The 27,269-nt window shown below is 39.4% G+C and overlaps 2 protein-coding genes across 3 annotated transcripts; both read left to right on the top strand.

Moving 5' to 3' along the window:
• The first annotated feature begins 4,201 nt into the window (after positions 1-4,201).
• LOC119724425 (tribbles homolog 2-like) lies at positions 4,202-9,162 on the top strand. Its single transcript, XM_038195476.1, has 3 exons — positions 4,202-5,563; positions 6,178-6,470; positions 7,257-9,162. Exons 1-3 carry the CDS (start codon positions 5,300-5,302, stop codon positions 7,726-7,728), a joined length of 1,029 nt encoding a protein of 342 aa, XP_038051404.1. The 5' UTR covers positions 4,202-5,299; the 3' UTR covers positions 7,729-9,162.
• Positions 9,163-10,819: 1,657 nt separating this feature from the next.
• LOC119724424 (DNA endonuclease RBBP8-like) lies at positions 10,820-22,126 on the top strand. 2 transcript variants are annotated; one of them, XM_038195474.1, is made up of 9 exons: positions 10,820-10,978; positions 11,793-12,004; positions 13,556-13,619; positions 14,232-14,330; positions 15,749-15,801; positions 15,995-18,047; positions 18,935-19,040; positions 20,014-20,161; positions 21,509-22,126. In XM_038195474.1, exons 2-9 carry the CDS (start codon positions 11,830-11,832, stop codon positions 21,631-21,633), a joined length of 2,823 nt encoding a protein of 940 aa, XP_038051402.1. In that variant the 5' UTR covers positions 10,820-10,978; positions 11,793-11,829; the 3' UTR covers positions 21,634-22,126. The 2 variants fall into 2 exon arrangements, with proteins under 2 accessions (XP_038051402.1, XP_038051403.1); XM_038195475.1 differs by having other exon boundaries at positions 10,820-11,060.
• The last annotated feature ends 5,143 nt before the right edge of the window (positions 22,127-27,269 follow it).

Below are 27,269 nucleotides of genomic sequence, written 5' to 3'. Positions count from 1 at the left end.
GATGATTGTCATCCGTTGTTTCATCTACAATCGCAATTAACGTCTAGCTGGAGGCGCCTTATTATTTGTTACTTTGGATGAAGGCATGATCTTCAATGTTGCCGTATTGCACCGTTTTACATTAAATTTGTTATACATGTACTGCACAATTAGTTGTAGCGGAAATAATACTCTAACTGCATGGGATTGACACGCAAAAATGAAAGAATAACTGTCCGGGTCTGTGAAATGCATCTACCTATTCAAAGGGCTAAAACAGATGTTGAGGCATGCAGGAAAAACGTTTGTCACGGTAAACCCGTCTAGTTACCTTCTAAGTAAAAGACGATAAACTAAACAAAAATGGCTTCGCCATCCGGGCCTTTTTGTTTAAATTTTTTTTTTTTTTTTTAATAAATTGTTATTGGATAAGCATGGGCATGCAGGTCCTTTCCGTTTAATTTTGGTAAGGGCGCCACCAACAATCCCCGTGAACAGTCTCAGTGTTTTGATCGGTAACCACCGCCTAATCAGGGCGTTAGGGAAGGGCTATAATCTCCTGCACGCAATTTTGTGAGGAAATAAAGCACTTGCGAGCAAAGCATTGTAGGGAGCTATATAAGTGCCTCAACCCAATACACGTGTTCAATCTGTGCGCACGTGTCATGCGCAGACGCGGAAGGTCCGTCCCGTGTTATTGTTCAAACAAATTCTATCCAAAGAGGGTTCGAAGAAATTACATCATTCATCCAGAAGAATTTAGCCCCAGTCCCCAGCGGCCAGCGCCCTAAAGGCGCGCTGTGGGTACGAGTTCGAGCGAATCTCAGTGTCTACGTGTACGAACTGTAGAGGGCGCCATATTGCCTATAACGGCTGTGCGCGTGCGCGCGTAACAATTAGCGCTCATGGCCATGTCATTAATTTTATATATTAAGCAGTCATGCAATAATTACACTTAATTTGAACGTCTGTTGTTTTAACCACCGTATACACTGCATCGTATACACATAAAGGTCGCCATAATTAATGAGCCTGATAAAATGACTGACCGCGTGCCAATATGTTACCCTAAGGCCAAAAAAAAAAGTCTCCGGTTTCTGGTATGCGCGCGCGTCGCCGTAGCCATGCGCGTCGGCAAAATGAAAAAGTTTTTTTTTCAATGAAAGATGATGTCTCAAAACCGCCAAACTCACTGGTTTGACTGGAATCATGCTGCTGCACAATTTTAACGTGTTTTTAGATTGGGTTAAGGTCGAGAATAAGCTTTATGTGGCCTCTCTGGACTCCCATATATTTGCACTAAGTTTAGTCGGGCACCATTTGCAGTCATCAGCCGACATTTGAAGCAAAAAAAATCAGGTAAAAAAAAAAAAAAAAAACGCGTCGCCGCACCACTTTTTGGGCAAGCTCCATACCAGAAACCGGAGACTTTTTTGTTTTGTTTTGGCCTTAGAAGACAAACGAAGGACGCTCACAGGGGGAACGGAATGATAGAAACGCGTTAAAGGGAATGAAACGAACTCCAGTGATGTGCACTGAATGAGACACAATAGCATGAATCTGGCAAAGGGACAGAGACAATGAGCATACAGGATGGAATAATACTTTATTTATTCAGATTAATTGGTAAAAACACCTGTCTCCCAAAAATACAACTATCCAATTAAAAGTAGTATACCAAATTTGATTAAAAACCGTCCAACAGAGTAAAAATACATTAACAACAATAATTCCCTTAATTACAATAATTCCCAGAATAATATGACAAATCTGTGCGACAATTACATTGACATAGTCGTGTATATTATAATTATTTTGAGTTGTATTATAACAGTGTGTTAATTATCTCAAATTTCTGAAAGATTAACGAAATACGAAGTCAATTGCAAGACTGAGCAGGAAAATACATACTAGAAAAACTGCATAGTTATATTTCTACAGAAATTCTATTGATAGAGGATAGTCGTTGTGTTTTCCAAGCTTTTGATAGCATTTTTGAATACAACCGTTGAATGTCAATGAATCGAAAAATAAAAGTTTTGAATTTATGGGACGGAGCAGCGTTTTGTGCATTTTCACTTTGACGTAGGCCATGATGACATTTCATGCCAGATTGACTTATTCCTTAAACTTGAGAACCCTTCGTATTTCTTAGACCTCATGGGTGGACTTTATGCGTATAGCGGCCATCTTATAGGGCATCCTTTGTTATTTTAATTCAGTAATAATGAGTGCTTAAAAGGTTTATTTCTGGTATTTCACAGCAAGACAAATGTATTGCCTTGATGACTGCTACCTATAAGGTCCATATACGCCTTTTTTGAAATATTGTGGGCAAGAGAGAGCGCCTTTTTTTCAGTGGGTGACCTCTTTTGTATATTCATCCCGCAAATGTATTATATTATATTATGTTAATTCCTTTTTTTTCAAACACCCGGACGAGAAACATTTTTTTTTTATTCGGCCTAAGGAGCCAGCCGACAGGTTGCTTGTATGAGGCTGCGTCCTAAGGCCAAAAAAAAGTCTCTGGTTTCTGGTATGCGCGCGCGTCGCCGTTGCCATGCGCGTCGGCAAAATAAAAAAAAATTTCAATGAAAGATGATGTCTCAAAACCGCCAAACTCACTGGTTTGACTGGAATCATGCTGCTGCACAATTTTAACGTGTTTTTAGATTGGGTTATGGTCGAGAATAAGCTTTATGTGGCCTCTCTGGACGCCCATATATTTGCACTAAGTTTAGTCGGGCACCATTTGCAGTCATCAGCCGACATTTGAAGCAAAACAATCAGGTAAAAAAAAAAAAAAAGCCGCGTCGCCGCACCACTTTTTGGGCAAGCTCCATACCAGAAACCGGAGGCTTTTTTTGTGTGGCCTAATCAGCCGTGTTTTTTAGAGCCGTTAGAATTAATTGGCTTACTGCGACCACGAGATGGCGCTACAATCAATATACAGTCAGCAGCTGTCCATGTACGTACGTCATACCAATAAAACCTAGATACAATATGACTTGAAGCTTTGCATGGCGGATGACATAAAATAGACAAAAATTACGGGCAACATGTGAAAAGAAATGTCTTGGAAGAAGTGTGGTTCTGAAAAGAACCGGTTGGTTGAGTGAATAACTCAACGTTTCGGACAGTGTGCTCTGTCCATATCCATCCTGCAAAAGAAGCTGAGTCACACGTCAGTACCGTGACGGCCCTACGATGTTCCGCAAGGCCCGCACGATGAGCATTCGCGTATTGACATAAAATTCCGCGCAGTATATTTTGCTAACAGTTTTGAGTGCAAAATGTCGTGTCTATAGACTTTATTATTAGCACACAGGCCTACCTACGTCAAAGTAATGCCTGCGATGCTGAAGTTTTTTGGGCATATTAATCCCAGCCAGTTTGAATAATTATGTCTTTATTTCTCGCAGACGTGACACTGATCTAATGAGGCATACAGGATATAATTATTACTTTTGTTTAATTCAACAAAATAATAATGGTAATTTTTGACCAGTTCCCAAAAAAAATTGGGTTTTTTTTTTTCACGTTCATCATGCTGCATTTTTTATGTTAATTATATCAAATTTTCTTCAAATTGTATTTACTTCTAAAAACACACACACCTAATTGCAACAATAAAATCCTAATCTTTGAAACCATTCGAAAACGCGGCATACCAAAAACCTTGAAGAACAATAAGCTGAATTCCTGCTAAGCCAGTGACGTCTGTTTAACCGAACCATTTCCGCGCGCCCTCGAAGTTCTTTCAAAACTTTTTTTCACACAATGAACTCCTTTGACCCACATTATCCTTGGAAATGTTATTGCGTCAGCCCTTGTTATGGTGCGATGACCATATTTGGGAGTCGCGTTGCCAAATACGGTATAACGCTGGGTCGGCTTGCCTTGATATTCAAATGAGAGGATTGCGTCATGTCGGATGTATGTTGCAATCTCGTAGTGGTCCGATGTCGATTCACGAAGTAAACTTCGACACACACAAAGTAGTTCCCACACATAACCCAACAATTCTTTATTTTTGAAGTCGCGATATAAAATATATCTCAGTTTTACTTCACTGCTTACACCATTTTGAGGTTTTCAGAAATGTACCAGTGCTCCTTTTCTTCCAATGAAGAAATACGTCATGGGAAAATAGGAAGCCGCGGATGGATATATACTAATTTTTCATAATGGCTATGAGCCAGACTGATTGACTGGTCGTGACTGTGTGCGTTGTGAGTGATACGTGTAGACCGTACGGCATTCGCGTAGTGTACGTGGTCGTATCTATGAAATACACGTACGTATTTCTTTTATTTTACATTTACCAAGATGGCATCGAAAAGCTTGACCAGTTCTTCTCGCCTTTGAGCGGGATCGGCGAACATCTGGGCCACCCCAGCGTTGGCTTCTTCGCGGATTTCCTTCCAGTGACTCCTGGAGATCATCTGTGAGACAAAACCGACCGATTCCTGCTCTGAAAAACCATAGAAAATCGCCAGTTTTTAGCTCGGAAAAGGACCCGATTTTGCCTGGGAACGCGCTGGGTTGTGCTTGTGGGGAACGGAGTTAGCCAGGATTGCGTCATCAGAATTGAGGAGTCATCAACAACTCGGATAAAACTCACTAAAAGGCACGTGCCTCCTGAGTTTGTGTTGTGAAATAACTGCAACAAATTGTAACTTTTTGGTTGGAGAACAACCACTGACTATTTCATGAACTCTTAAGCTTTGTAAGAAATTTTGTACTGAAATAATTTTTCTTCCGCGGATGAACCATTTTGGGAGTTGACCCATTTAAACACTGATGTGTGAGTCACGTCGCAGCTGATTCTCCAAAAAAAACCTAATTTCTCAGGAATGTCGGACTTATAGCTCTATTCTATACTTGTAAATAGTGTACAGAGTCATATTTTATCATGAAGGCATGATTTTCGTGGTTTTTTTTGGTGGGGAATCGCGGACAGTAAGCTCTAAACGACCGTTACAACCGCCTACAAATCCGTTGTTTTGATCTTGAATGGACGTTCATTCATTGGTGACCTTGGATTGTCGTGTGACTAAAACTGCATAGGCATTTCGCAATCAGCTGTCACCCGTGTCTTGCCTTTGACTTGCGCAAACAGTACAATAGCGGCTCAACCAAAGTCTTCCACGAATTACACAACATTGTACTAACGTTGCCAGTCATCTATTTTGGAACTTATATTTTTCACGATCTTCACTTTTGGGTGGATTTTGACCGGGAACGTGGTCGGTGACGCAGCGTGGTTAGCCCGATCAGTCGACCGTTCCCGAGCGACTTTTCCCCCACGGAGACGCCGATGAACGTTCAACGCTCTCTCCCAATTCCGATCCAAAATGATCGGAGTCGGAGAAAAGCACTCGTGCATTTGGACACACCACCCGATTTAACTAATTCTTACAGCAGTTTTAGCCCGAATTTATCGGCACCTACCCCACCGAATTTTGTGCCCAAGGAACCTCATGTTCTCTCCAAGATCGGCGGGTATCTTCTCACTGAAGAAACTGAGTTGAATGTGTTCCGTGCGCTGGACGCAGTAACACATGAAGAAACGAAATGCAAGGTAGGCTGAGACCAAAGTTGAAATTTTTCATTTGAAATTAAACCTACTTTTAATGTTTAACGTTTATTTCATCAATTAATATTAAAAAATATCATTGGTTAATCCTGTTCAAAGATTGCTGTTGAGTATTGATTAATGTTTTATGCATTTTTAACACTATACTAAAGTTACAAACAGAATGTTAAGTTTAACTTGGTATCTTTTGTGTGTCACTCTGTGTGTAAATATGAATGGTAGAACAAGGCCCTATATTTTTATCCGAGGGATAGCAGCTGGACAAAGCATCATGTTTCTCTGTTACCGTTAGTAACCAATGTTCACATTGTCTATTGCTCCTACTTATGTTGACCAATTTCAACCAAACCTTGTCAAAAGTATCAGTAGCCCAGCTCTGACATGTCACATGACCAAACTGGAGTCAAAGGTCGTCATGGGGTCACTGGGGTCAAAAACCTGATTTTTTTACTCAAAACATATACTCCTTCCAGAAATTACATGGCACAATCACATGACTCATGCATGAACACTACTTCGTTCACCCGCAGCTTCCAAGTTATTTCTAGCCGAGCTTGTTTTTAAATCATTTCACTTTTATTTCTAATTTCACTTTCCAGGTTGTCCAAGCAAAGAAGTACAACGAGAAGTTTGCACCTAACTTCAAGCTAGAGCCTCATGACAACATATCCCAAATTCAAGAAGTACTCGTCGGAGATGAGAAGGCCTACGCGTTCTTCCCTCGCGACTATGGCGATATGCATCAATACGTCCGCAGCAAGCGTAAGCTGAGAGAGGACGAAGCTAGCCGGCTGTTCTATCAGATGGTTCTGGCTGTGGCGCATTGTCATGAAGGTGGAATCGTCTTGCGAGATCTGAAGTTGCGCAAGTTTATCTTCAAAAATGCACCAAGGTAAAAATCTTGCTAGAAATGGCAGTTTCTCGAGAGTTTTTCACCAGATAAATGAAACATTATTCCTTTAACTGGAATTCAAGTTGCCATTGCACAGGGTTTGAGGCGTGCTCTATAGACTTTATCATGCTGCCGCCATTTCAGTCATGTTCCCTGTATCCACTAACAGTACTGAATGATAAAAAAAAATTGGCGAAAGAGGAACCAGACTATTTTTCCTTCCAGCCTCGCTTTCGTTATGTCGATTTGAATGGAATAAAATCACGATGGCCGCAACATGATAATGGTCTATTCCCATCACTTAACAGCCCTCCAAGTTCTGTACAACTGCTAAAAACTGTGACACTTAAGGTAAAGACAAGATGTAAAACTCAAGTCATTACTCTTGAATCAAGACTAGGCGTGTCTCTGAGTCAACCTCTCAATCTGAAGTTGCCTTGAAGTTGAGTAGCATAACTATAAATAGCTCTAAAGTTAAAATTATCTGTCTCGGAAATTTAATCAATTTGTGAGTTAGTTAGCTGTGAGTGACGCATTAGGAAATTATCAATTTTACATCCCCCCGTTGGCTTCATGGGGAAGTGCCTGTTACTAGTCTACTACAGGTCAATCTTTTGAGTTTTGACCTTTTTTACCAGTCATGCTGCTAATGTAGTCTTGATTCAAGCACGGACCATAGTTTGTTTCTGTTGCTTGTATTGAGGTTCACACTTCATTGCTCAACATTGAGCTATTTTAAGCCTCTTTCTTAATCAGTGCACTTTCTGTCTCTTTTTTTCTTCTCAGAACTGAGCTGATGTTGGAGGGTCTCGAAGATGCCTACATTCTTGATAACAGCGAGCGCGATCTTCTCTGTGATAAACATGGCTGCCCGGCATACGTCAGCCCCGAGATTCTAAACAGCGACCCTTGCTACTCCGGTAAATGCGCCGACGTCTGGAGTCTGGGCGTAATCCTGTATACAATTCTCGTCGGCCGGTACCCGTTTCATGACACGGAGCCCAGTTCACTCTTCACAAAGATCCGACGTGGGAAGTTCACCGTGCCGGATACCGTGTCGGCCCAAGCCAAATGTCTCTTGCGCAGCATCATGCGTGTGGAGCCAGCCGAACGTCTCACGGCAGAAGAGGTTCTTCATCACCCGTGGTTTCGTCAGAACACCTACGTCATCAACCCTTGCGGGGACTCTAGTAAAACTGTGGACCAGACTGTTCCGGATTTCTCGATGCCAGAAAATGATGACTCCATCTTCTTATAGCTCAAATTCGTTTTGTGTTTATCAAATAAAAAGTTTGAAAAGGTTGTGAATTTTATTATTTCTGATTATTTTAACCAATGCAAGTTTTCCTAGTGCCATGCTGTGTGTGGCGCATACATCATGTGAGGTGAAATGTTTTAGTGAAAGTAATTATCGCTTTCTTTATACAACAGTACGGAGTTTGCTTTGTTTTACTTCATAGCGTAATAAAGGTTGAGAGCACATTTTTAATTTACAACTACATGTGTAGATTATATATTCGTCATTTTACATATCACTGAAAGCCTTTGCTCCATTTTGAGACTGCTGTAGTTAAAATAAGTGTAGTAATTTGGTTGTTTGTTCTTGATTTTCTACTCCAGTGTTAAACGTTGCATACTCCTGATTAGTTAAAATCTTAAGAATGGTGATTTGGTCTCTCCAATAGTGAATCCTCCTTAACTGTGAGCCCGAGTGTACTGTTAACGCCTTTTCTGATAATTTTTTTGAGTGTTTTACATGTACATGTATTTTTTTAAAAGAAAAAAAAAACATGCACATGTACCTCAATTTGCTGAGATTGATTTCTGAAATTCAACAAATTTGTCACTCAAAAAAGAAACCTGAAATGTTAATGTTTCTTATCTTGGCCTTTAATTTGTTTCATCAGAGCAGTCAGTAAGATTCTACATGTATTCTAAAAAATTATACATTTTAAGAAAGGTACTTTACATGCGAAAATTAGCATTATCTCGTTGGAGATATGAATTGCTTTTCAATTGCATTTCTGTTCATGTCGCCAGACCTCAGTATTACAAATGATACGCCTCAGTTTTCAGAAAAGCAGTTTTTCATCTCGTAATAATTTTGAGGTCTGTATCACACCGGTCTCCCACATTACCAAAGTCGCTGTACTAAGAAAAGATTTCTTCTTCCTGAATTAATTTCACTTGACATAATTCACCCAAAAAAGAAAAACGGAATTTAACCATGGAAATATTTTCACGGCTTGTATCTATTATTGTACAAGTACAATGAACATTGTTCCACAAGTTTCTGAGAAACCTCGTTTATTCTAACGGTCCTTTTTTTTTTTCAAGTGAAATTAAAAGTTTAAAACTTGCTGCACCCCTTTATCTAACGAACCTACATGTTTAGATAGACCTGGTTTTCCATTCATGCAGCTTCAGTTGTACATTTGTAACAATATGTATGAATACAGAGTTTGTGTAAATTTCTAGTGTTCTCATCAATAAAATAAACAAGTGATATTTTATGCTGTGCATAAAATTTAAAACCTTCACGTAAAATGCTGTTAGATGTCCCTAAATTCTGTCCTGATTTGTCCATTTGAAATAACATGAAAATGTAGATGTACAGAATTTTGTTTTACCAGAAGGTTTTATTTCTTTCATAAGTACCTTTTCACTGCCAAATAAATGTAACAAAAATGATGACGGTTTGTGGTTTTTATGGCCTGTGCTTTTTAGTTTTTGGACTTCAGCCTTTTTTATTTTTATTTTTTTTCTTGGTAAATGCTCCAGGAAAAGATTGAACAGGGATGTTTGATATGCAAGAATTTCTTCCGCACTTGAAAAGTGTGACTTTACTGCAGAGGAGAATTATTACTAAACGTCGCTATTCTGAACACCGCTATACCGAACATTCGGCTACACCGAACATCGTCCTTGGCTCTTGATTTTTGTGCACAAAATGTACCTAATACATTTGTATTGCTGTTGAAAAAATGTTAACAGAAGAGCGAAAAGTGGCTATTATTTCCCCAAGGAATAGAAGGGGAAAGCCACCCATTGCTGTAGGTACCGGTAGTAAGCTCACAATCTGTGTTCATGTAATTACATTACTCAATAGTCGGCAAGTGTTCAAAGTCATCTTTCAGTAACTAGAAGTACCAGGGCGTGCAGGGTGAAGTTCTGAAGGGCGCTATTTATTGAAAAATGAGTACCGGAGCGCCAGCAGCTTAAAATCGCTATATCTAACAATCGCTATTGCGAACAATTTCTGTGGATACCGCGACGTTCGTTTATAGCGGCGTTCCACTGGAGCCTGAAATTTCTAATTAAATTATTGATAAGCATCCAAACATCTTTTGGCAAATTCAGATCCCTTAATGTTTTGGAAGGGGGGAGAGATAGTCCGAGTATCACCAGGGGCCAATTTCATAGAGCTGCTTAAGCACAAAATTTGCTTAAGCACAAAAAAAAATCTTGCTTAATATAATCAGGTTACCGGCCAAAACTCCACTCGATTGTTATGCTAAGTAAACAACAGCTAAATACCAGTCACAAGCAATGTACATGTACATCGCATGGAGTTTTGGCGGGTTACGTGATTTTACTAAGCAAAGTTTGTTCGTGCTTAAGCAAATTTTGTGCTTAAGCAGCTCTATGAAATTGGGCCCAGTTGTCCAACGGAGCCCTCTGTCTCCTGTCTCACGTCTGATATATCTGAGCATGCAACTTTTTGCGACCCTGCGCGCCAGCCCATTGGAGGAGACATGACGTCATTTATTTCCGAAATCTGGACTAAGCTTTTGATTGGTACATTTGAATGCCGTGTTTTTGTGACACAACGGGCATATAAGATCATAGAGCAAGGACAGACCTTGCTCTATGTAAAGATCTACTAAAACCCCACATTGGGTTTCAAAACGGGTCACCAAAGACCCGATATAGAAGGCGCCCGCTGAATGGTCAGCTTCTCGAGGTCAAGACGTAGTCTATTATATTTGCATAATTAATCGCCAAATCTGCTCGCATATCATATCCATTGACTACTCGGCCAAATACGTACCAAAAGTAATTTGGGCTTGACTTAATCCACTGAATAGAAGGAAGAAAAAAATACAATGAGCCAACTTTAAAACATGCACCTCAGACTGCAAAAATTGAAAATATAGTTACGATTTTTTTGTTTTTTACATTATAAAAAATACTTCTTGCTTTTTTTTTTTTTTTAAGCGAAACACAAGAGGGCGCAGCGCTTTAGCACATTGAGACTGGTACCCAGCACGACAGTGTGTAAACGAATGCGAAAACCGTCTGAAGTCCAAAGCCCTCGTTCGATTAAATCATGCATTCTATTCATTGGCGCGGAGAATGAGGAAGCGCGGTAAATTTGAGGTGTAAGAAGTGAATGATTTGTCTCGTTTTAAATGAAAATGATAGCATACAGAGTCACAGTTTATGAGGTTGAACACATTTTTGTTTCTCGATGAAATGTTAAGAGAAAAACCTATCCAGAATTGATGGTAAATGCCATTTTTTACGGATTGAACATTCTGATTATGTTGAATGAAAAACCAACCATGCAGCGGAATCACAGTCACTGAGGTACATGTAGGTGTGTGGAGACCCCCCACGGTCTCAACCAGGAACCGGAAATAACAAAATTCCTCAATCAGTGTTTCATGTACAATTAAATTAGGGAAAGAATGTTGCAACTTGACACCCCTTTTTTTCTTCATATCATATCATCTCAATAAAGGTCAGGTTAGTCGCAAAAATAGTGTTTTGTTAGGAAATACTTGGTAAAATTTCTTGACTCTCTATAGACTCTGTACTACCAGACTACTGTTTACTATATTCTTTCCACAATGATATGATTTATTATGGTTGAGGATGATATGAACTACAAGGTAAGCATGGAGTTTAGGATCCCGTACCATATATAATATATGTTTTGGGACTAAACATTTGGCTAGTCCAAGTAACTTGGACCCAACTTATCGCCTTTTTAATATTTTAATATATATAATGTTAAAAAGGCGATAAGTCGGGTCCAAGTTACTCGGACTAACATTTGCCTATGATACAAGCATAGCAAGCAGGAAAAGTCACTTTATTTGTTTGGAATCATCTAAATAGTTTGCTTAGATGCCAACGAATATCAGCTAGGCCTAACTTAATTTTGTGAAAAGAGGGCAAGGTTTTGATTTATGAATGGAACTTGTCAAACATATGAGGTGTCCTAAACTTCACAATTACCAACTAGGCCTTACAGGCGTTTGTTATTTTTTTTAATTTGGGGCACTAATTTTTCAGAATTCTTGTGTAATTTCACAGGCTCAGAATTTGTCGAGTTCTCTGACGATTCTGCATCATGTCTTCCGAGGATGGAACTCCTCAGCTCGATGAGTCCGAGTCGCCGGAGATTGTTACAGCTTCTTGCAGCTTGTCAAGCTCAACGTCGTCCTTGACATCACCCCCGGCTCCGAGAGAATCATTGACATCATTGCTGCTACAAATACAGCAATATCACACCACAGAAACACATAGTAAGTTGCAGTTGCAGTTAGGCCAAGTAAAACTATAGAACTGTTTCTCATCCCCGCCCACTTCCTTTGCCCCCCCCCTTGCTTCTTTTGTATTCCCAAAAAGCCAGCAAGAGAAATTTCATTTTTTTAAACTTGGCCTCAGTACATGTAGGTCAACAGATGCAAGATGCTTGTAGCTGTAAAGGCCATAGGAGAACATAGACATACATTTTTCAAATAATGAATGTTTTGCATTCGTGCAACGGTGAGAATATTTTCACGAGTCAAAAGATTGAATGTTCCATTCAACAAGGCGAACCCGAGTTGAAAGGATCATTCCATCTTTCAACCAATGAAAATATTCTCACCATTGCACGAATGCAAAACAGTCATTATTTGTTTTATAAACATCATAGATCTTTTTTTCATTTGATTGGAAGATCAAACTTTAAGAACAAACAAAACTCACAAAATTGTATCATGTCCACTACTTTTTTCAGCTTGTTCAAGGCTAACAAAGGTTTTAAAGTCACAAAAGCCACCAAAAAAAAAAAAAAAGGAAGAAAAGAAAAGAAAACAAAGAAAAGAAAAAGAGGCGCGAAGACAAAGTGGTGTAAATTTAATGAGTTGGGGGGGGGGGGGGGGGGGCAAAATGTCCCTGCCCCCCTCTAAAACTGATAAATCGAGAATGTGTTGAGAAATACAAGCATTTTTTGGCAAACAAATTTTTTGCCCCCCTCTAGAAAAAATCCTGGCGACGCCCATGATTGTAAGTTCTTAAAACAATGCAAAAAATCATCAAGGCAACTGCATCAACTTCAAAGGCAAGTTTTGTACTGCTATAACGCATGATATGGTCTAAATAGCGCAAAGATCGTATTGCGCCTGGCCGCTGCACGACTTAGCATGCGCGAGGCATGCAATAGATCAAAAGGGATGGGACGAAAATGCACTGTGAAAGGAACCATAAATGGTTATGACGAAGGCCATGCAATGGCTTGATAACTCCCTAGGCCTTTTTGCTAGGATGTAGCCTCAATCCTGCAAAATCCTCCAATTGGCCTCATGGAAAAATAGCATATAGCCTCAATCCTGCAAATTCCTCCGTTGTTTCTTGAATATGGTCCATGGAGGGGTGACCACTGCCTGAATCCTGCAAAATCCTCCGGCTATAACTGTCAATAGGCTGAGGCAGAGGCAGTGACATCCTGGAGCAGTGCGGAGGATGTCAAGTATAATCAAGGACTAAATTTATGCACGACTGAGCATAAACAGCACAAGGTCCGGCCCAAGACCTTGACACAGTGCGTACTCCGAAATCAGTAACGCACTTTGGCCATGTAACCTCAATCCTGCAAATTCCTCCAATTTGCAAAAAGGATTTTGGAGGATTCAGGGCGGTTAGGGTTAATGAATATCGCGTGACCTACAATCCTCCAATCAAATGACAAGGATTTACTTGGGTGTTATATAATAACTTGATACGTTGCTGACCTTATCAAGTTCTTAGTTTTTGTGTGATTTTTGTTCACTTCAACAATTTTCAATCTAACTTTGTGTCATCTCTCTCAGAACTCCAGGAACGAGTAAACAGGTACAAGATGAAATGCAACAAGTTAGCCAAAGTTTCCAATGAGTAAGTTATCCTACAAATCTAATGTCTGCACCATACAGTAAGTATTGCAAGAGGAACTCATTATCCCCCTGGCTTTCAAGTCAGACAGGGGGATATTGCGATTGAGTATTCCTTCTGTGTGTCCGTGTGTGTGTGTTCCAGTTCACTGTAAGTTCAGTCATCTCAATGAAACTTGAAAGGTGGTCTGTGAAGAGAAGGCCGATGTCACGAAAATACTTTCCAATATGGATATTTACGAGGTCTCTGGAGAGCTCAGCTCAGTGTTACTAATGACTCCAACACATGTAGGCCTTTCCACACTAAAAGTGTGACATGGGATTAGGAAATGAAGCAGGATAATAATATCAAGTTGCTTGTCCTATTTTCCACTTGTACACCCCCCCCCATTATTGAGGACTGTGGTTTAAAAGAATTTAAGACTTTCTAGGCAATTTGATAAGATCTTTATCCTCACAGTGCTACTATGTAACATGGACAGAAAGTTTACCATGGGGATGGCACCAGTTTTACTTGCAGTATTTTTTTTATGTAATATTTATCCCCAAGTTATCATGATTATTGCAAAAATGCACCATTTTAGCCTTAATCTCTTATATTTTTGTTGTCTTTCAGCAACGCTGCCATAGCGAAGCAGTTTTCCAAGCAGAATAAAATCCTGCAAGCTGAGGTCATGAAACTGAAACAGCAGCTGCGGCTGCTACATAACACAAGGTAAACCTTGTTGGGTTACACTGTGTATCTTTATTCCATCAGAGGCTGATTCAATCTATTGTTAAACATTTTGGTCTCCTTTTTATTTGCAACTCACTCACTTTGAATGTTCAATGAAGAAATTGATATGTTGAGATTTAGATAGAGAAGGAAATATTCGGCATTTTAATCATTCAACATTCAAATCATTTGACATTAAAGGTAATATACAACATTTGCAAACGTCAAAAAGTAAAACTACCAAATTATTATGAAATACCTAACTGGACTGTTAGTGAATGACAGTCTAAAGCATCCTGTAAAATCATGGCATCTAGTGTGCTGATATTTTCAAGGAAAGTGGTATTTTTGTATCAATTTCCAATAATGGTCAGCCAACCATCATTGGAAACAAAACTGGCTTTTTTTCAAATGCTGCCCCCAATTTGCCAAATGTAGTTAGTCCGCATTTTGTTTTCAATCGGTTACACATCTGTTAACGGGCAGAAGCCAGCTAGACTGGTTCCCTGACCTTACAGTTCCCTGACGTGACAACGTCTTTAAAGTGCTCCATTTCATCTGAAGTGGGGTCAGGGAACCAGACTACGAGAACGTGATATTTTTTTTGGTTTTTCCAGCATCTACGAACACAAAACTTTAAACAGGTTAGTGTAACAGTATTTGCAACAAAATACTAACCCTCAAATCCATCCATTTCTGAAAATTACAGCAAAAGCAAATGTTGTTTATTCCGTTTAAAACCTAATAGCACTGACAGTTGTAAAAAGTGTAGTGAAGAGAATTGGCTTTGTTTTGTGTGAGAAGTCGGAATGCACAATGGGAGTAGGATCTCAAAATGTGGCATAGAACAGATTGTCATACTCAAACTCAAGACATGTATAATACGGGTGTGTCCCAGAAAAAGCGGGTCCGGAAAAATCAGCGGCCGTATCTAAACAAACTATTCACATCAGACAAAATTTTGTTTTTATTTTTCCCTGCTGTTGATGTTGTTTATTGTCTGTGAAAATAATAACTTCAGTTGATTCAACACTTTTAAAGCTATGACTAGAAACGTAAGGGCTCTTCAAAATCGAAATTTACACATTTTCACGTCAACAATCGACATTACATTTCATTGTACGGATCCTGTGCTTTTTGGGGAACTTTCGTCATGCAGAATTCCGCGGCTTTTTAATGATGTGTTTGTTGAACTATTAGATTCAAGGGGCAATATTTAATTTTATCAGAATGAACATTACAAAGAAATGTGTTATGAAATAAAAACACAAACAAAATTTAGTCTCACATGATTAATTGTTTAGACATGGCCGCTGATTTGTCCGGCCCCGCCTTTTCTGGGACACACTGTATGACAACATTACGCATAAACAGACATGTTAACTGTGGTTCTGGACATTGTTTTCTTGTACTTCCAGACAGAATGGTTTAGTCAATACTTCTCAGATCCAAGCAAGCAATGCTGAACAAGGTAAAATCATTTTAAGAATACTGCATACTGTCTGTAAAAAAATAGTTACTTGCCTTTTAAAGAAACTCCCAAAACAACCTGTCGTAATAATGCATGACACTTGAAAGACAGATTAACTTGAAAAATATTATGTTAGGAAGACCAGCCACTTCAACATATCACCAATTTGATAATGTTTCATTTTTATTCACAGCTTCACCAAATCAGGAAGCTCATCAGGCGCCTAACAGTCCCAACAAGGATCTCCCAAAGAAGCTTTTCAGAGCTCCCAGCAAACTAACCTCCAAGAAATCCAACAAGAAAGTCCGCTACGAAGAGATATCCTCAGTCGGAAGCTTCCAAAAACCTCCCGCAGAAACACTCCAAGTAAGAAACTCTCAGGAAGAACCAAGTCCCACCGCTGTCCCTAACACAGAAAGGCCAACAGTACACGAGAAGACACTTGCTAATTTTCAAGCTCCACACAACAGAACACAAGTCGCTGGTAGTCCAGGAGGTGTCATCTTAGCACCAGATACTTGTGTTTCACCATCAGTCCAGGCTACCTTGAACACAAGGAATCCCGATTCAGGGGCCACCTTTGGTGGGCATGGCACATCTAAGCAAATGCTCGATGGCCCTGGAAAGAGGATTATGGATAAGCGGGTGCACACCATTCCTGAGACTTTGGGAGTTGAAGCTGACGCTGGGACATCCTTTGAGATGGGTGATGAAAGTCTTATTGATGCGCCAACCTATGCAAGCACTCCTGTGGCAAGCCATTCTCAGACGTCTCTGTTATCAGAATCAGTGTCAGTACTGTCCCAGAAATCATCACAGATGCCAGACTCGACACGGCTGAACATTTTATCTTCAGAGGCATCCAGCAAACAGGCATCACACAGCAACCCACTCACCATCTCCATTCCGAGATCAGAGTCGCAGTTTCCAGTCGACTTAAGCAACACGCAGGCCAAGTCACCCACATTTTGCGGCGAGGGCCTGGCCACCCCTGGAAGCTCAAGTGGTAAGTCCCGGCAGCATGGCAGCACTACTGTTGATAGGAATGTACCAACACCGCATAGGGGTGATCGATCAGAAGTGACCGATGAAAGCTACGAATCAGAAGCTTCTATTTTACTCCTTGATCCTCATTTTCCAAAGCGAGTAGCTGATCCTCGTCCCTCGCCAAAGTCTCTGCCTAGTCTCACATTAACCTCCAAGACAGCATCTTCAGGAGAAGCAAAGCACAAACAAGACGAAGGGAAAACATTATTTCATGCTAAGACACAGAGAGATAGTTCTAGTACCAGAGTACTAGCCAGCAAGGTGGAGCGCGGACAAGGGACTGACATGCCACTGAAGTCTCACAACAACTTGTCAAGGGTGTCAACTTCCAAGAAAAGAAAGCTAGATCCTGATGAATCCACTATGAACGATGACACAGTGCTTCCCGAGGATAGGTTTCTTGAAAAGGAGAACAGCCCAGAAGGTCTTGAAGACGATAATCAAACATCAATTCAGACAAGCACTAGACAGTCTAAACAAGGAAAACGCCTATCTCCTGAAGAAACAGGTGCTAGGGTCCAAGCTAAGGGCAACAAAAACCTGAAGCAGAGCAAGCTCATTCTGAGCAAGATCAAACCTGGTATGAACAAGTCGGCCAGTCTCATGCGAGCGTACAACGGGGGTAGTTTAGTGAATGTGGACTCCCAATCGGATGCCTTCATGAATCGGGCAATAGAGTTGTCACTCGCGGATCGACAAAAGGCAGAAGCTGGGGGTAAAAACGACTTTAGGTCTGAGAATATCGAAGATGGATTCAAGGTTCCAACTTTGCCTCACAAGAAACAGCAGCATTCTGTAACTCCCGATGCTAGTGTGGCTAAGAAGGCATCTCAACAGAAGCGAAGAGCTTCTGATCAGGATGATTCAGACCTCCAAGAGAGCTTAGATTTCATGCACTCTCCTCATGACTTGAATGATTCGGTCGATCCACTGATGGACTTGACGCGACTAGAAACGGAGTCATCCCAGTCTTCCAGCCAACCCAACCAATCCGTCACGGGAGGGATTCATGTTAAGAAGCTGTTGGAGAGGAGGCACGAAGCTGGTCTTGAGGTAGATGATGAAGAGTTGATGCTCTCTGAGATGGCAGATGACAGCTGTCAGGATCTGTTTGAGGAGGAGGAGGACAGTGAGCCAGAAGGCAACTTGGAAAAATCTGGGGTCGGAGGTGAAACTTCCTTTGTCAGGAACTTTGACGTGTAAGTTTGATACATTATGCAAAAAGATTAAAATATTAATAGATACTAATATATTCAAAGAAATACTTCAAATTGGGAATACTTGAAGTTGATCTTTACAAAAAGGTATTCAAAACTTCGAGGGGCAAAACTGGTCATTCACGCATGCAGATAGGTGTCCTTGCACACACACAAGAAGAGGTGACGCGAAAAACATGACCCTTTCTTTATTCTGAGATCCAGCAACCAATTTTTCCATTTAAAATAATTTTTTCGTGATACTAGGACACTTCCAATTTTTTTTGGGCGGAGTGTGGCCTAGTGGTTAGGATTCGTGACTCCTGATCAGAGGGTAAGGGGGCTCAAATCCAGCTGCTGGTCATATGTTGTGTCCTTGGGCAAGCCACTTCATCCCCATTTGCCTGTCTCTACCCAGGAGTATAAATGGGTACTGGCATTAGCTGAGTAGCATGCGATGGACTGGCATCCCATCCAGGGGAATAGAAATACATTTATTCTCAGTCATTTCATGCTACTGAAACCGGAGATAAACGCCGGCCTGATGGGCCACATTGGCTCGTGACAGACTTAACTTTACTCGGACACTTCCACCAGCTTTTTATTAAGGCGCTGTCGACAATACCCACATTACAGGCATGAAACTTTTCCTCAGATCTGCTGATTTCCTTGTTTTTTTACTTCTCATGAATGCCGTTACAAATTAAAAAAACACTGTACAAAGTCTTGTGTGGTTTAGAATTTCCTCGAATTCCCAGTTGCATGCCTGACATTAGAACATCTCCAGAGCAGAAAGTCATAACGCTTGTTTCAGCTGTGACAGGTGTCCCAATAACCGACAGATCTGGACTCACGTCTGTTTATTTCCAAACCTTTCTGCCTTTTTGTAGTGTGCCCAAGGTGGTTGACAAACCAAACTACAAGTACTCGGAGGTTGTCCGTAAACATGATGATCGACAGAAACTGAAGGGCTTCGGCTGCAAGGAATGTGAGGCAGTAAGTGGAAAATGTAGTTCTAATAATATCTATTATTACAAAGGCTGGGGATTTTGCCAGACTGAGAACAAGACAAGACACAAGGTCAGGGTCGACACAGTCTTTCACCACAATGTAAGTTGGTCACACAAGGGACTAGTTGGGATCAGGTTTGATTTTAGACCTGTCTGACCAATGACAGCTGAAAGCAATCAGGGGGAACCACATCTTGCCATATTTTCAATAGGGAGCGCTGATAAAATCCTACAATCAGGCACACTATGTTAACTAAAAGTGCACCCTTCTCACGACTATTTATTTAGGGTGAAAACGTGTGCATGTATGTCACATTCTTACATTTTGCTAGTGCAATTTTTTTTTGATGGATTTTTTGGGGGGAGGGGGCTAGACAAAATTGGGGGGCCCCCTCCCTAGAACCGCCACTGGATGACATGTTATACATGTATATATGACATGTTATACATGTATATGGCATGTTATACATGTATATATGACATGTTATACATGTATATATGACATGTTATACATGTATATGGCATGTTATACATGTATATATGACATGTTATACATGTATATGACATGTTATACATGTATGTATGACATATTATTCATGTACTTGTAGGTTATTTCCAGTTCATTAAATTAGAGAAAAGCTGTGAAAATGGAAACATTTACGCTGCGAGGTTTAAGCTAGTACCTCAAAATTTATTTTCAATATATTAAAGGTGACTCGTGATTGGGACTCAGACTCGACCTTTGTGACCCGGACTCGGGACTCAGACTCGGGAGAGGTGACTCGGACTCAGACTCGATGTTTGGTGACTCAAATACAAGTCTGATAATTAAACTTGTCTTGTTTTCGACCTTTGTGACTCGGACTCGGGACTCAGGACTACTCAGACTCAGACTCGATGTTTGGTGACTCAAATACAAGTCTGATAACTAAACTTGTCTTGTTTTTACTTCATGACAGTTCTACGGAGACCTGTCTCTGACAGAATCCCAGCGAGACAAGCGAATGAAGATGTGCTCCAGACACCGGGCTCAGTTCAGTCCGCCAAATACTCCGGCTCACTATTGGTCGGTTGGATTCCCAGACACACAGACATGTCTGCAGAGAGGTAACTAAGGCTGCAGTCATTGACATCAGGGATTCGAAAAGGAAAAACCAATTTTGCCAATTTAAGGAAACCGTTGAGTCAGCTTCTACTTGAGATCTGTTTTCGATTGAGCCTTTTCTCTCATACTCTTTCGTTCAATTTTTTGGGGGGTCGGGGGAAGGGGTAGTCTATGTTATAGATTTTTAGACCGATTCGCTGATTAAAGATATAGTCCATCATTTGTAATTTGTGCATTTTGTTCGTTTGAAGCAACAAAAGTGTTCAAAATCTAATGAAGGATACTGAACAACTAACCTGATGAAGTTTCAGCTAAGCTTCAACTGTATATTCCGAGAAAAACAGCATTCTAGGATCTCAATTTCAAATCAAAAGTTACTGAATCATGTTTTGAATTGTTTTGAATGGCAGCTATACGCGACGTCGCGCACTGATCCGACGAATTATAGCAACCGCTCGCGCGTGTGCGTCGTGCCAATGCTTGCGCGCGCTTCGCCGAATAACAAAATGAACTACTAATTTAAATTTTCCTACGGTGCGTCTTAAGACGCACCATTGGAAAGGCCTTCTTTCAATTCAAGATTACTTCGAAATGACAGCTTCCCAGAAAGAATAATTTCACAGGGAGTTTAGTTCCCTTACTATCTTTCAACCAAGTTTGTTTTTCAACAATAATTACGCCAGTCACTTTTCGGATGGCTGCAAATGATGGACTATAACTTTAATTATGCAAGACAATCGCCTCTTGACCTCTAGATTTTGACCAATCAGCGGGCACTTTCTATTTTGGGTGTTTGATCATTCACCTTTGTCGCGTCTAAACTTTGTCGCGACATGGATAAAAAACCCGCTAGACACAGCAACAAAGGCTGTGGTCACGCGCTGTGTATTATGTTACGCGACACGCGCGTGGCTGTTGTTGTATTACAAAACACTGGATTCAAATTGACCAATCACAGTTTTAGTCCTGATTTGGGAATGAAATGACGTCACGATTTACTTAAGTCGAATCCGATTGGCTGAGGCCCGAGATCGCTAAAATCTGCATGCTTTGACATAGATGTTATACAGGAGACTTGCAATTGGTCTGTGGATAATGGGTGATACTCAGACTAGGAAAGGGGGGGGGGTGGGTTGGGAATTCGAAGATGAAATGCAGAGGCAAAATTTGTGGTTTTTTTTGTAAAATGGAGTATTTGTAATTTATGCTTTTTGTTTGTTAATTTATTTTAAAAGAATTTCTTATTCATGATATAGTCCATTGGAATTCTGTCAATCCAAAAATATTAGGTGATTAATATTTTCAACGCGACCTTTGAAGTTGTATTCTTTGTTTTCTTTCTCGTCTAGGTTACATTAAAGAAAGCAGGAGCCCGGACAGACGTTCAAGGTTGAGGGGAAAAAACAAGTACAAGAAGCTGTTCTCTGGGAAGGAGGTTGATGGCACAAGGCAAGAGGTTGAAGACGACAATTGAAAGAGGTTGTTGATTGCCGGAAGTTTCACTACATCATCATGAGTTAGTTTATTTAGCCTAGGTATATCAAAAAATAATAAGGTGCACTTATTTCTCATATAAAAACAATCAACGTTTCTTGTGAGAGCTTTTGTTGCTTCTTTTTGGCATACCATCTATGCACAACTTTTCTATTTGTCTAAACGCGTCATTTGTCCAAAGTAATCATTTTTCGCAGGCACTACATGAAAAAAATCCAGAATTTTTTTTATATTTTTTTACAGTCATTTTACCACCAAAGAAAGAGGAAAAATGTGTCGTGTTATTTATAGCTGTACTCTTTACTGTAAACAATTTTCCTAAAAAACATATAATTGGCAATCAACAACCTTTTTATAAAGGTGGGTGTTCTTACTCCTGTATGCTTGTGGTTTAAAAGGAAAACACAACTTGAAAACAAGACTAACTTTCATCTTGTATAGAGCATTGGATATTATTAGTTATCCCGCGAGCGCGATTGTACGAAAGCCCATTAGCGCCACTGCAAGTATATATGTTGCGGATTATTAATTCGTTATTGCGGATTATTAATTCGTTATTACGGATTACTAATTCGTTATTACGGATTACTAATTCGTTATTACGGATTATTAATTCGTTATTACGGATTATTAATTCGTTATTACGGATTATTTAATTCGTTATTACGGATTATTTAATTCGTTATTACGGATTATTTAATTCGTTATTACGGATTATTAATTCGTTATTACGGATTATTTAATTCGTTATTACGGATTATTAATTCGTTATTACGGATTACTAATTCGTTATTACGGATTATTAATTCGTTATTACGGATTATTTAATTCGTTATAACGGATTATTTAATTCGTTATTACGGATTATTAATTCGTTATTACGGATTACTAATTCGTTATTACGGATTATTAATTCGTTATTACGGATTATTTAATTCGTTATTACGGATTATTTAATTCGTTATTACGGATTATTTAATTCGTTATTACGGATTATTAATTCGTTATAACGGATTACTAATTCGTTATAACGGATTACTAATTCGTTATTACGGATTATTTAATTCGTTATTACGGATTATTTAATTCGTTATTACGGATTATTAATTCGTTATTACGAATTACTCATACGTTCTGAGTCATACTCGGCAAGTATGGCACAGGAGTGCAAACGTTGTATGCAAAGATAGCGCCGCCTAGCGGCGCTATATACACAGGCCCCTGGTCACGTGCTCTCCACGTGTGAGAATATCAGACCTAATTCGTAATAACGAATTAATAATCCGTAATAACGAATTAAATAATCCGTAATAACGAATTAAATAATCCGTAATAACGAATTAATAATCCGTAATAACGAATTAATAATCCGTAATAACGAATTAATAATCCGTAATAACGAATTAAATAATCCGTTATAACGAATTAGTAATCCGTAATAACGAATTAAATAATCCGTAATAACGAATTAATAATCCGTAATAACGAATTAATAATCCGTAATAACGAATTAATAATCCGTAATAACGAATTAATAATCCGTTATAACGAATTAAATAATCCGTTATAACGAATTAGTAATCCGTAATAACGAATTAATAATATACAAATAACGAATGTTTGTGAGTGCGATGGTAAGAATAATTTCATGAGGTGACAGATTGAATGTTCTATTCCACGAGGCGAAGCCGAGTGGAATAGAACATTCAATCTGTCACCGAATGAAATTATTCTTTCCATCGCACGAACGTAAAACATTCGTTATTTGTTTTATACAACACCTGAATACATTCTCGTCATTTGATTGGTAAATTATAAACTACAATTTATTTTGATTTTAAAGATGTTGAACTACCCCTTCACGAAAATGTTTGAACCCAACGCTGTAGCGCTGGCTCTTTGGAACAATACGCGCTACGCTGAACGCGCACACCAGCATGCATTTTGCACGCAAATACCGCATCTTGGAACAAGCGCAAAGTGAAACGGTATAACGCATGGGTATAACGCATGGTTGCACCGTGCATTATACCGAATAATACTATGTCACGTGATCTACAATTCACCAATCAGATGACGGGGATTTATTCAGGTGTTGTATAATCCGTAATAACGAATTACACAATCTGTAACATATATACTTGCAGTGGCGCTAATGGGCTTTCGTACGATTGGAACACGGAATAATGTAGTACGTCTGTGCCCCACATACCACGAGGCCGAGCGCGATAACAAATTTATCTTCAAGCAAACTTGACCCACTAAAAAGTTTAAACACGCACGCTGTACTCTAACTTTTAAGCGGTTATCCTGTTACACGTGTTTGGTTGTATGGCGCGCGCATCTTGGAATAGCGCAACACGCGGAGCGCGGTAAAGACCGTGGCCGTGCTACATGGTTATATGTAGCATGGCTTGTTGCCATAGATCAACCAATCAGGATCGAGGATTCAAGTTTACTTAAAGATAATGAAAGAAAATCAGTTTTCATAGGGATTCTATTAATTTGTAAGAGGCTGAACTGGTACCATTTTTGTTACAAATTCATATATCTGTTGTAAATAAGTAAGCGGCATTCTGTATGAGTTGTCATCAAATTTCATTTTATTACAAAACAAATGCATGGGATAGTCTGAACAGGAACTGATGAAATCCTCTAAAAAAGAAAGCATAATGTCCCAAGAATTTCCTGAAGCGTAGTAATGCGTTAGCAATATTTTGACAGAATTATGCGCATTAAACATGCACATTATTTATATATTGGTGAAAGGTACATATATGTATATATTCAGCTCATGAGCCATTGCTTTATGTAAATTATGTGCATGTGGATTATTAGAGATTTTTGGATTAAATTATACGATATATTAAAAAAAGAAGTGGAATAAATATTAAAGGGACCATGCGATAGATTTTAGAGATCAAACATTGGGATTTAAACCTTGTAAGAATGAGGTATCCGTTTAATAGTAACTTCGTGTGAAAAACTGAAGTTAGTCGCATTTTACCGTTTGTCTTTTGTGAGCCTTTTTACTGCGGTACCCGATTTCCGTTTTTGTCCACGAGGCGTCTAAAAATTGCATAAGAGCACAACATGTGTCCCGGCCGCCGGCGCCGTTCTTTCCATGAGGTCTAGAGCTGTGAAATGCCTTGCGGGTTTGCCAATTGTGTGAACAATGAAGCACGTACAGTAACTATAGTATAGCCCAGATAAGTTTGCATAAACATCATAAGTGAGACCGAAAAAAATTATAGCTTGAGCTAAGGTTCAGTCAGTTTTTAATCTGTGTTGTCTATAGGCCTACATGTAAAAATGCCTTTTATAATTGTACCGTTTCCGCTCTTATGCAAGATTCTGATGCCTCGTGGACAAAAACGTAAATTGGGTACCGAAGTAAAAAAGGTTCACATATGTCGTTCTTACAAGGTTTACAAATTTCAAAACTTAAACTTTTTTGTTTGTTTGGACTCGCCCTGTAGCATACAAATTGTGTATCACCCGTTTTTGGTTCAAATTATTTAAAAGCCAAGCTTCCTGAATTTATATTTAAAAAAATAACTGCTACAAGTAACGCTATTTCTGTCAACCGAGGGCGCTGTTGCTTTAAGTCACTTGTAGGCAAGCACCACACTTTCAGCATTTTCGTCAAAATTATAAACTCAAAAGTGTAACTTACCGAAATATCTGTGCATATTGTTAGCCCATACAGACTTTCTGTTCATCAGAGAAATACCCCCAAAGCAACTTATCACAGCAGAAAACCAAAAAAATTAAAGCAATATTCGATGTGGATTGTGCATAGAAACGTCCTGTCGGCCTATTAAATACAAGTTATGCCTGAGATTTAATCCGTGTTTTGCTCATGAGCAATTAAACCGAAAAGGTCTGAAACACTTTGAGAAATGAAAATGCAATTCACAACTAAAGAAAGTGCATGGATTATATTCAAAACAACATTTCTATCGCACGGTCCCTTCCAATTTATTGAAAGTTGCTTTCTACTATTTGTGTTTAATACAACCAAACATTCTTTTTAGTTGCTATCTCTCTAGCAATACAAGGGTTAAGTAATTTTCGAACAGGAAAATCCTTTCACGTTTAGTTATTACAAAAAGATAACTTTCCAAATTATCTGCGGCCCGAAAATAATTAGGGCAGCCCGATCTTTTGGGGCATCAGTGGCGCCAAAAATACAAAAAGGAAAAGCTCTAATTTTCCGACTTCCAAGATACAAAAAAGTAGTACATCTTCCTTGAAATAGAACATACATTCCGTTTGAAAACAAAATCAGTGTTTTTAAAGTGAATGGGAAGACCAATTTTAATTTCTTTGGGAACGACAACATAAAGTAATATGTTTAATGTCATGCAAAATGTTTCCGTTTTCCGTCAGGTGAATTATAATAGAACGCCGTGGTTGTGGCATTAAGCCCAAATTTTGGCCATTTAAAACTTTTTCCCTTTGATTCAACACTTACGGAGTGCATGGCAAATATTGCAAAGACGACTCGCAGCAAACTTTAAGCGCATCTTGGCCAAAACTTTAATTTTTGTGAGCAAAAGTTATTACTGAAAACTTTCTATTTTGTGTGTGAACATTTGGTGGATTCCGGAAGCTAATTACTTTCAATTTCTCGTTTTATAACATTTCCGTCAATTTTATGTGAATAAATTTGTACACACGTGTAATGTATTTGAGAAAATAACTCTGATCTACTGATGTGCTTTTTTTTTGCGTCTGAGACAATTCTATTTTTGTTTAACCAACAAAAAGTATTTATTAATGTAGTTGCCATGCCGTTGCGCGCTGACTTAGCCGTCAAATAACTTTGCTAAGAAGAGCGCATGCGCGCAGACTTAGTTAAAAAGTCGGAACCTGTCTGATATAGACTGGTTCTGACTTTATTTTTTTTTTTGATTGCGTAATTCATCGAAACCTTTATATTTTAAATCCAAACATTATTAGCAGGAAGAGCGCAATGGCCTAGTGGAAGGCACTCTAGCGCTCAACCGAATGGTTGTGGGTTCGATTCCCACCGATGTATCAAATGGTCCTTTTACTTCTTTTTACTTTATATATATTTTAATTCAAAAGAGTAAAATTCTGTTTATTTTATTTTATTTTATATAGTTGGGGTAGACACGCGATACAAAACTCGGACCCGCCGCAGGTTTCCCTGCAGCCAGTCCGAGTTGCTGCGGCCAGGACTCGAACCAGGGGCGCCGGCTTACCCGTCGGCACCTCTACCGGGTTCGCTAACTGGGTCCCCCAGTGCAAAACACACTTCCTATAATTAAAACCCTTAGAATCAATTAATTGTAATATAAATTATATACCGCCCTCTCCATTGGAAACTGAGAATCGTCGGGGAAATTCCGTGCCTTACCGTACCTCCAAATTAAGCCACCCGCACTTCTGGGCCCTCGAGTTGTAAATGTATTGGTTGCCGCATACTTTGTACTTAAACTTATCAAACTTTAATTTGGAACTTGGGCTCGAGTCTATGGTAGGTCCACCACGACGCCGCTATGGATTTGATGTTTAAAAACATGAATTACAAACAAACATGGGCAGTCAAAAAGGGAGCGTGCGTTCGTGACAGTTTAAAATTCAAGC

This window comes from Patiria miniata, unplaced genomic scaffold (genome assembly GCF_015706575.1).
Source record: "Patiria miniata isolate m_02_andy unplaced genomic scaffold, ASM1570657v1 HiC_scaffold_18, whole genome shotgun sequence".
Taxonomy (NCBI): domain Eukaryota; kingdom Metazoa; phylum Echinodermata; class Asteroidea; order Valvatida; family Asterinidae; genus Patiria; species Patiria miniata.
This window is presented reverse-complemented; position numbering and strand designations above follow the sequence as displayed.

Coding starts and splice junctions, on each gene's coding strand:
- LOC119724425 (XM_038195476.1), top strand. CDS start 5,300: ATGAACGTTCAACGCTCTCTCCCAATTCCGATCCAAAATGATCGGAGT. Junction 5,564..6,177: donor ATGAAGAAACGAAATGCAAG/GTAGGCTGAGAC, acceptor TTCACTTTCCAG/GTTGTCCAAGCAAAGAAGTA. Junction 6,471..7,256: donor ATCTTCAAAAATGCACCAAG/GTAAAAATCTTG, acceptor TTTTCTTCTCAG/AACTGAGCTGATGTTGGAGG.
- LOC119724424 (XM_038195474.1), top strand. CDS start 11,830: ATGTCTTCCGAGGATGGAACTCCTCAGCTCGATGAGTCCGAGTCGCCG. Junction 19,041..20,013: donor GCTGCAAGGAATGTGAGGCA/GTAAGTGGAAAA, acceptor ACTTCATGACAG/TTCTACGGAGACCTGTCTCT. Junction 20,162..21,508: donor ACAGACATGTCTGCAGAGAG/GTAACTAAGGCT, acceptor TTTCTCGTCTAG/GTTACATTAAAGAAAGCAGG.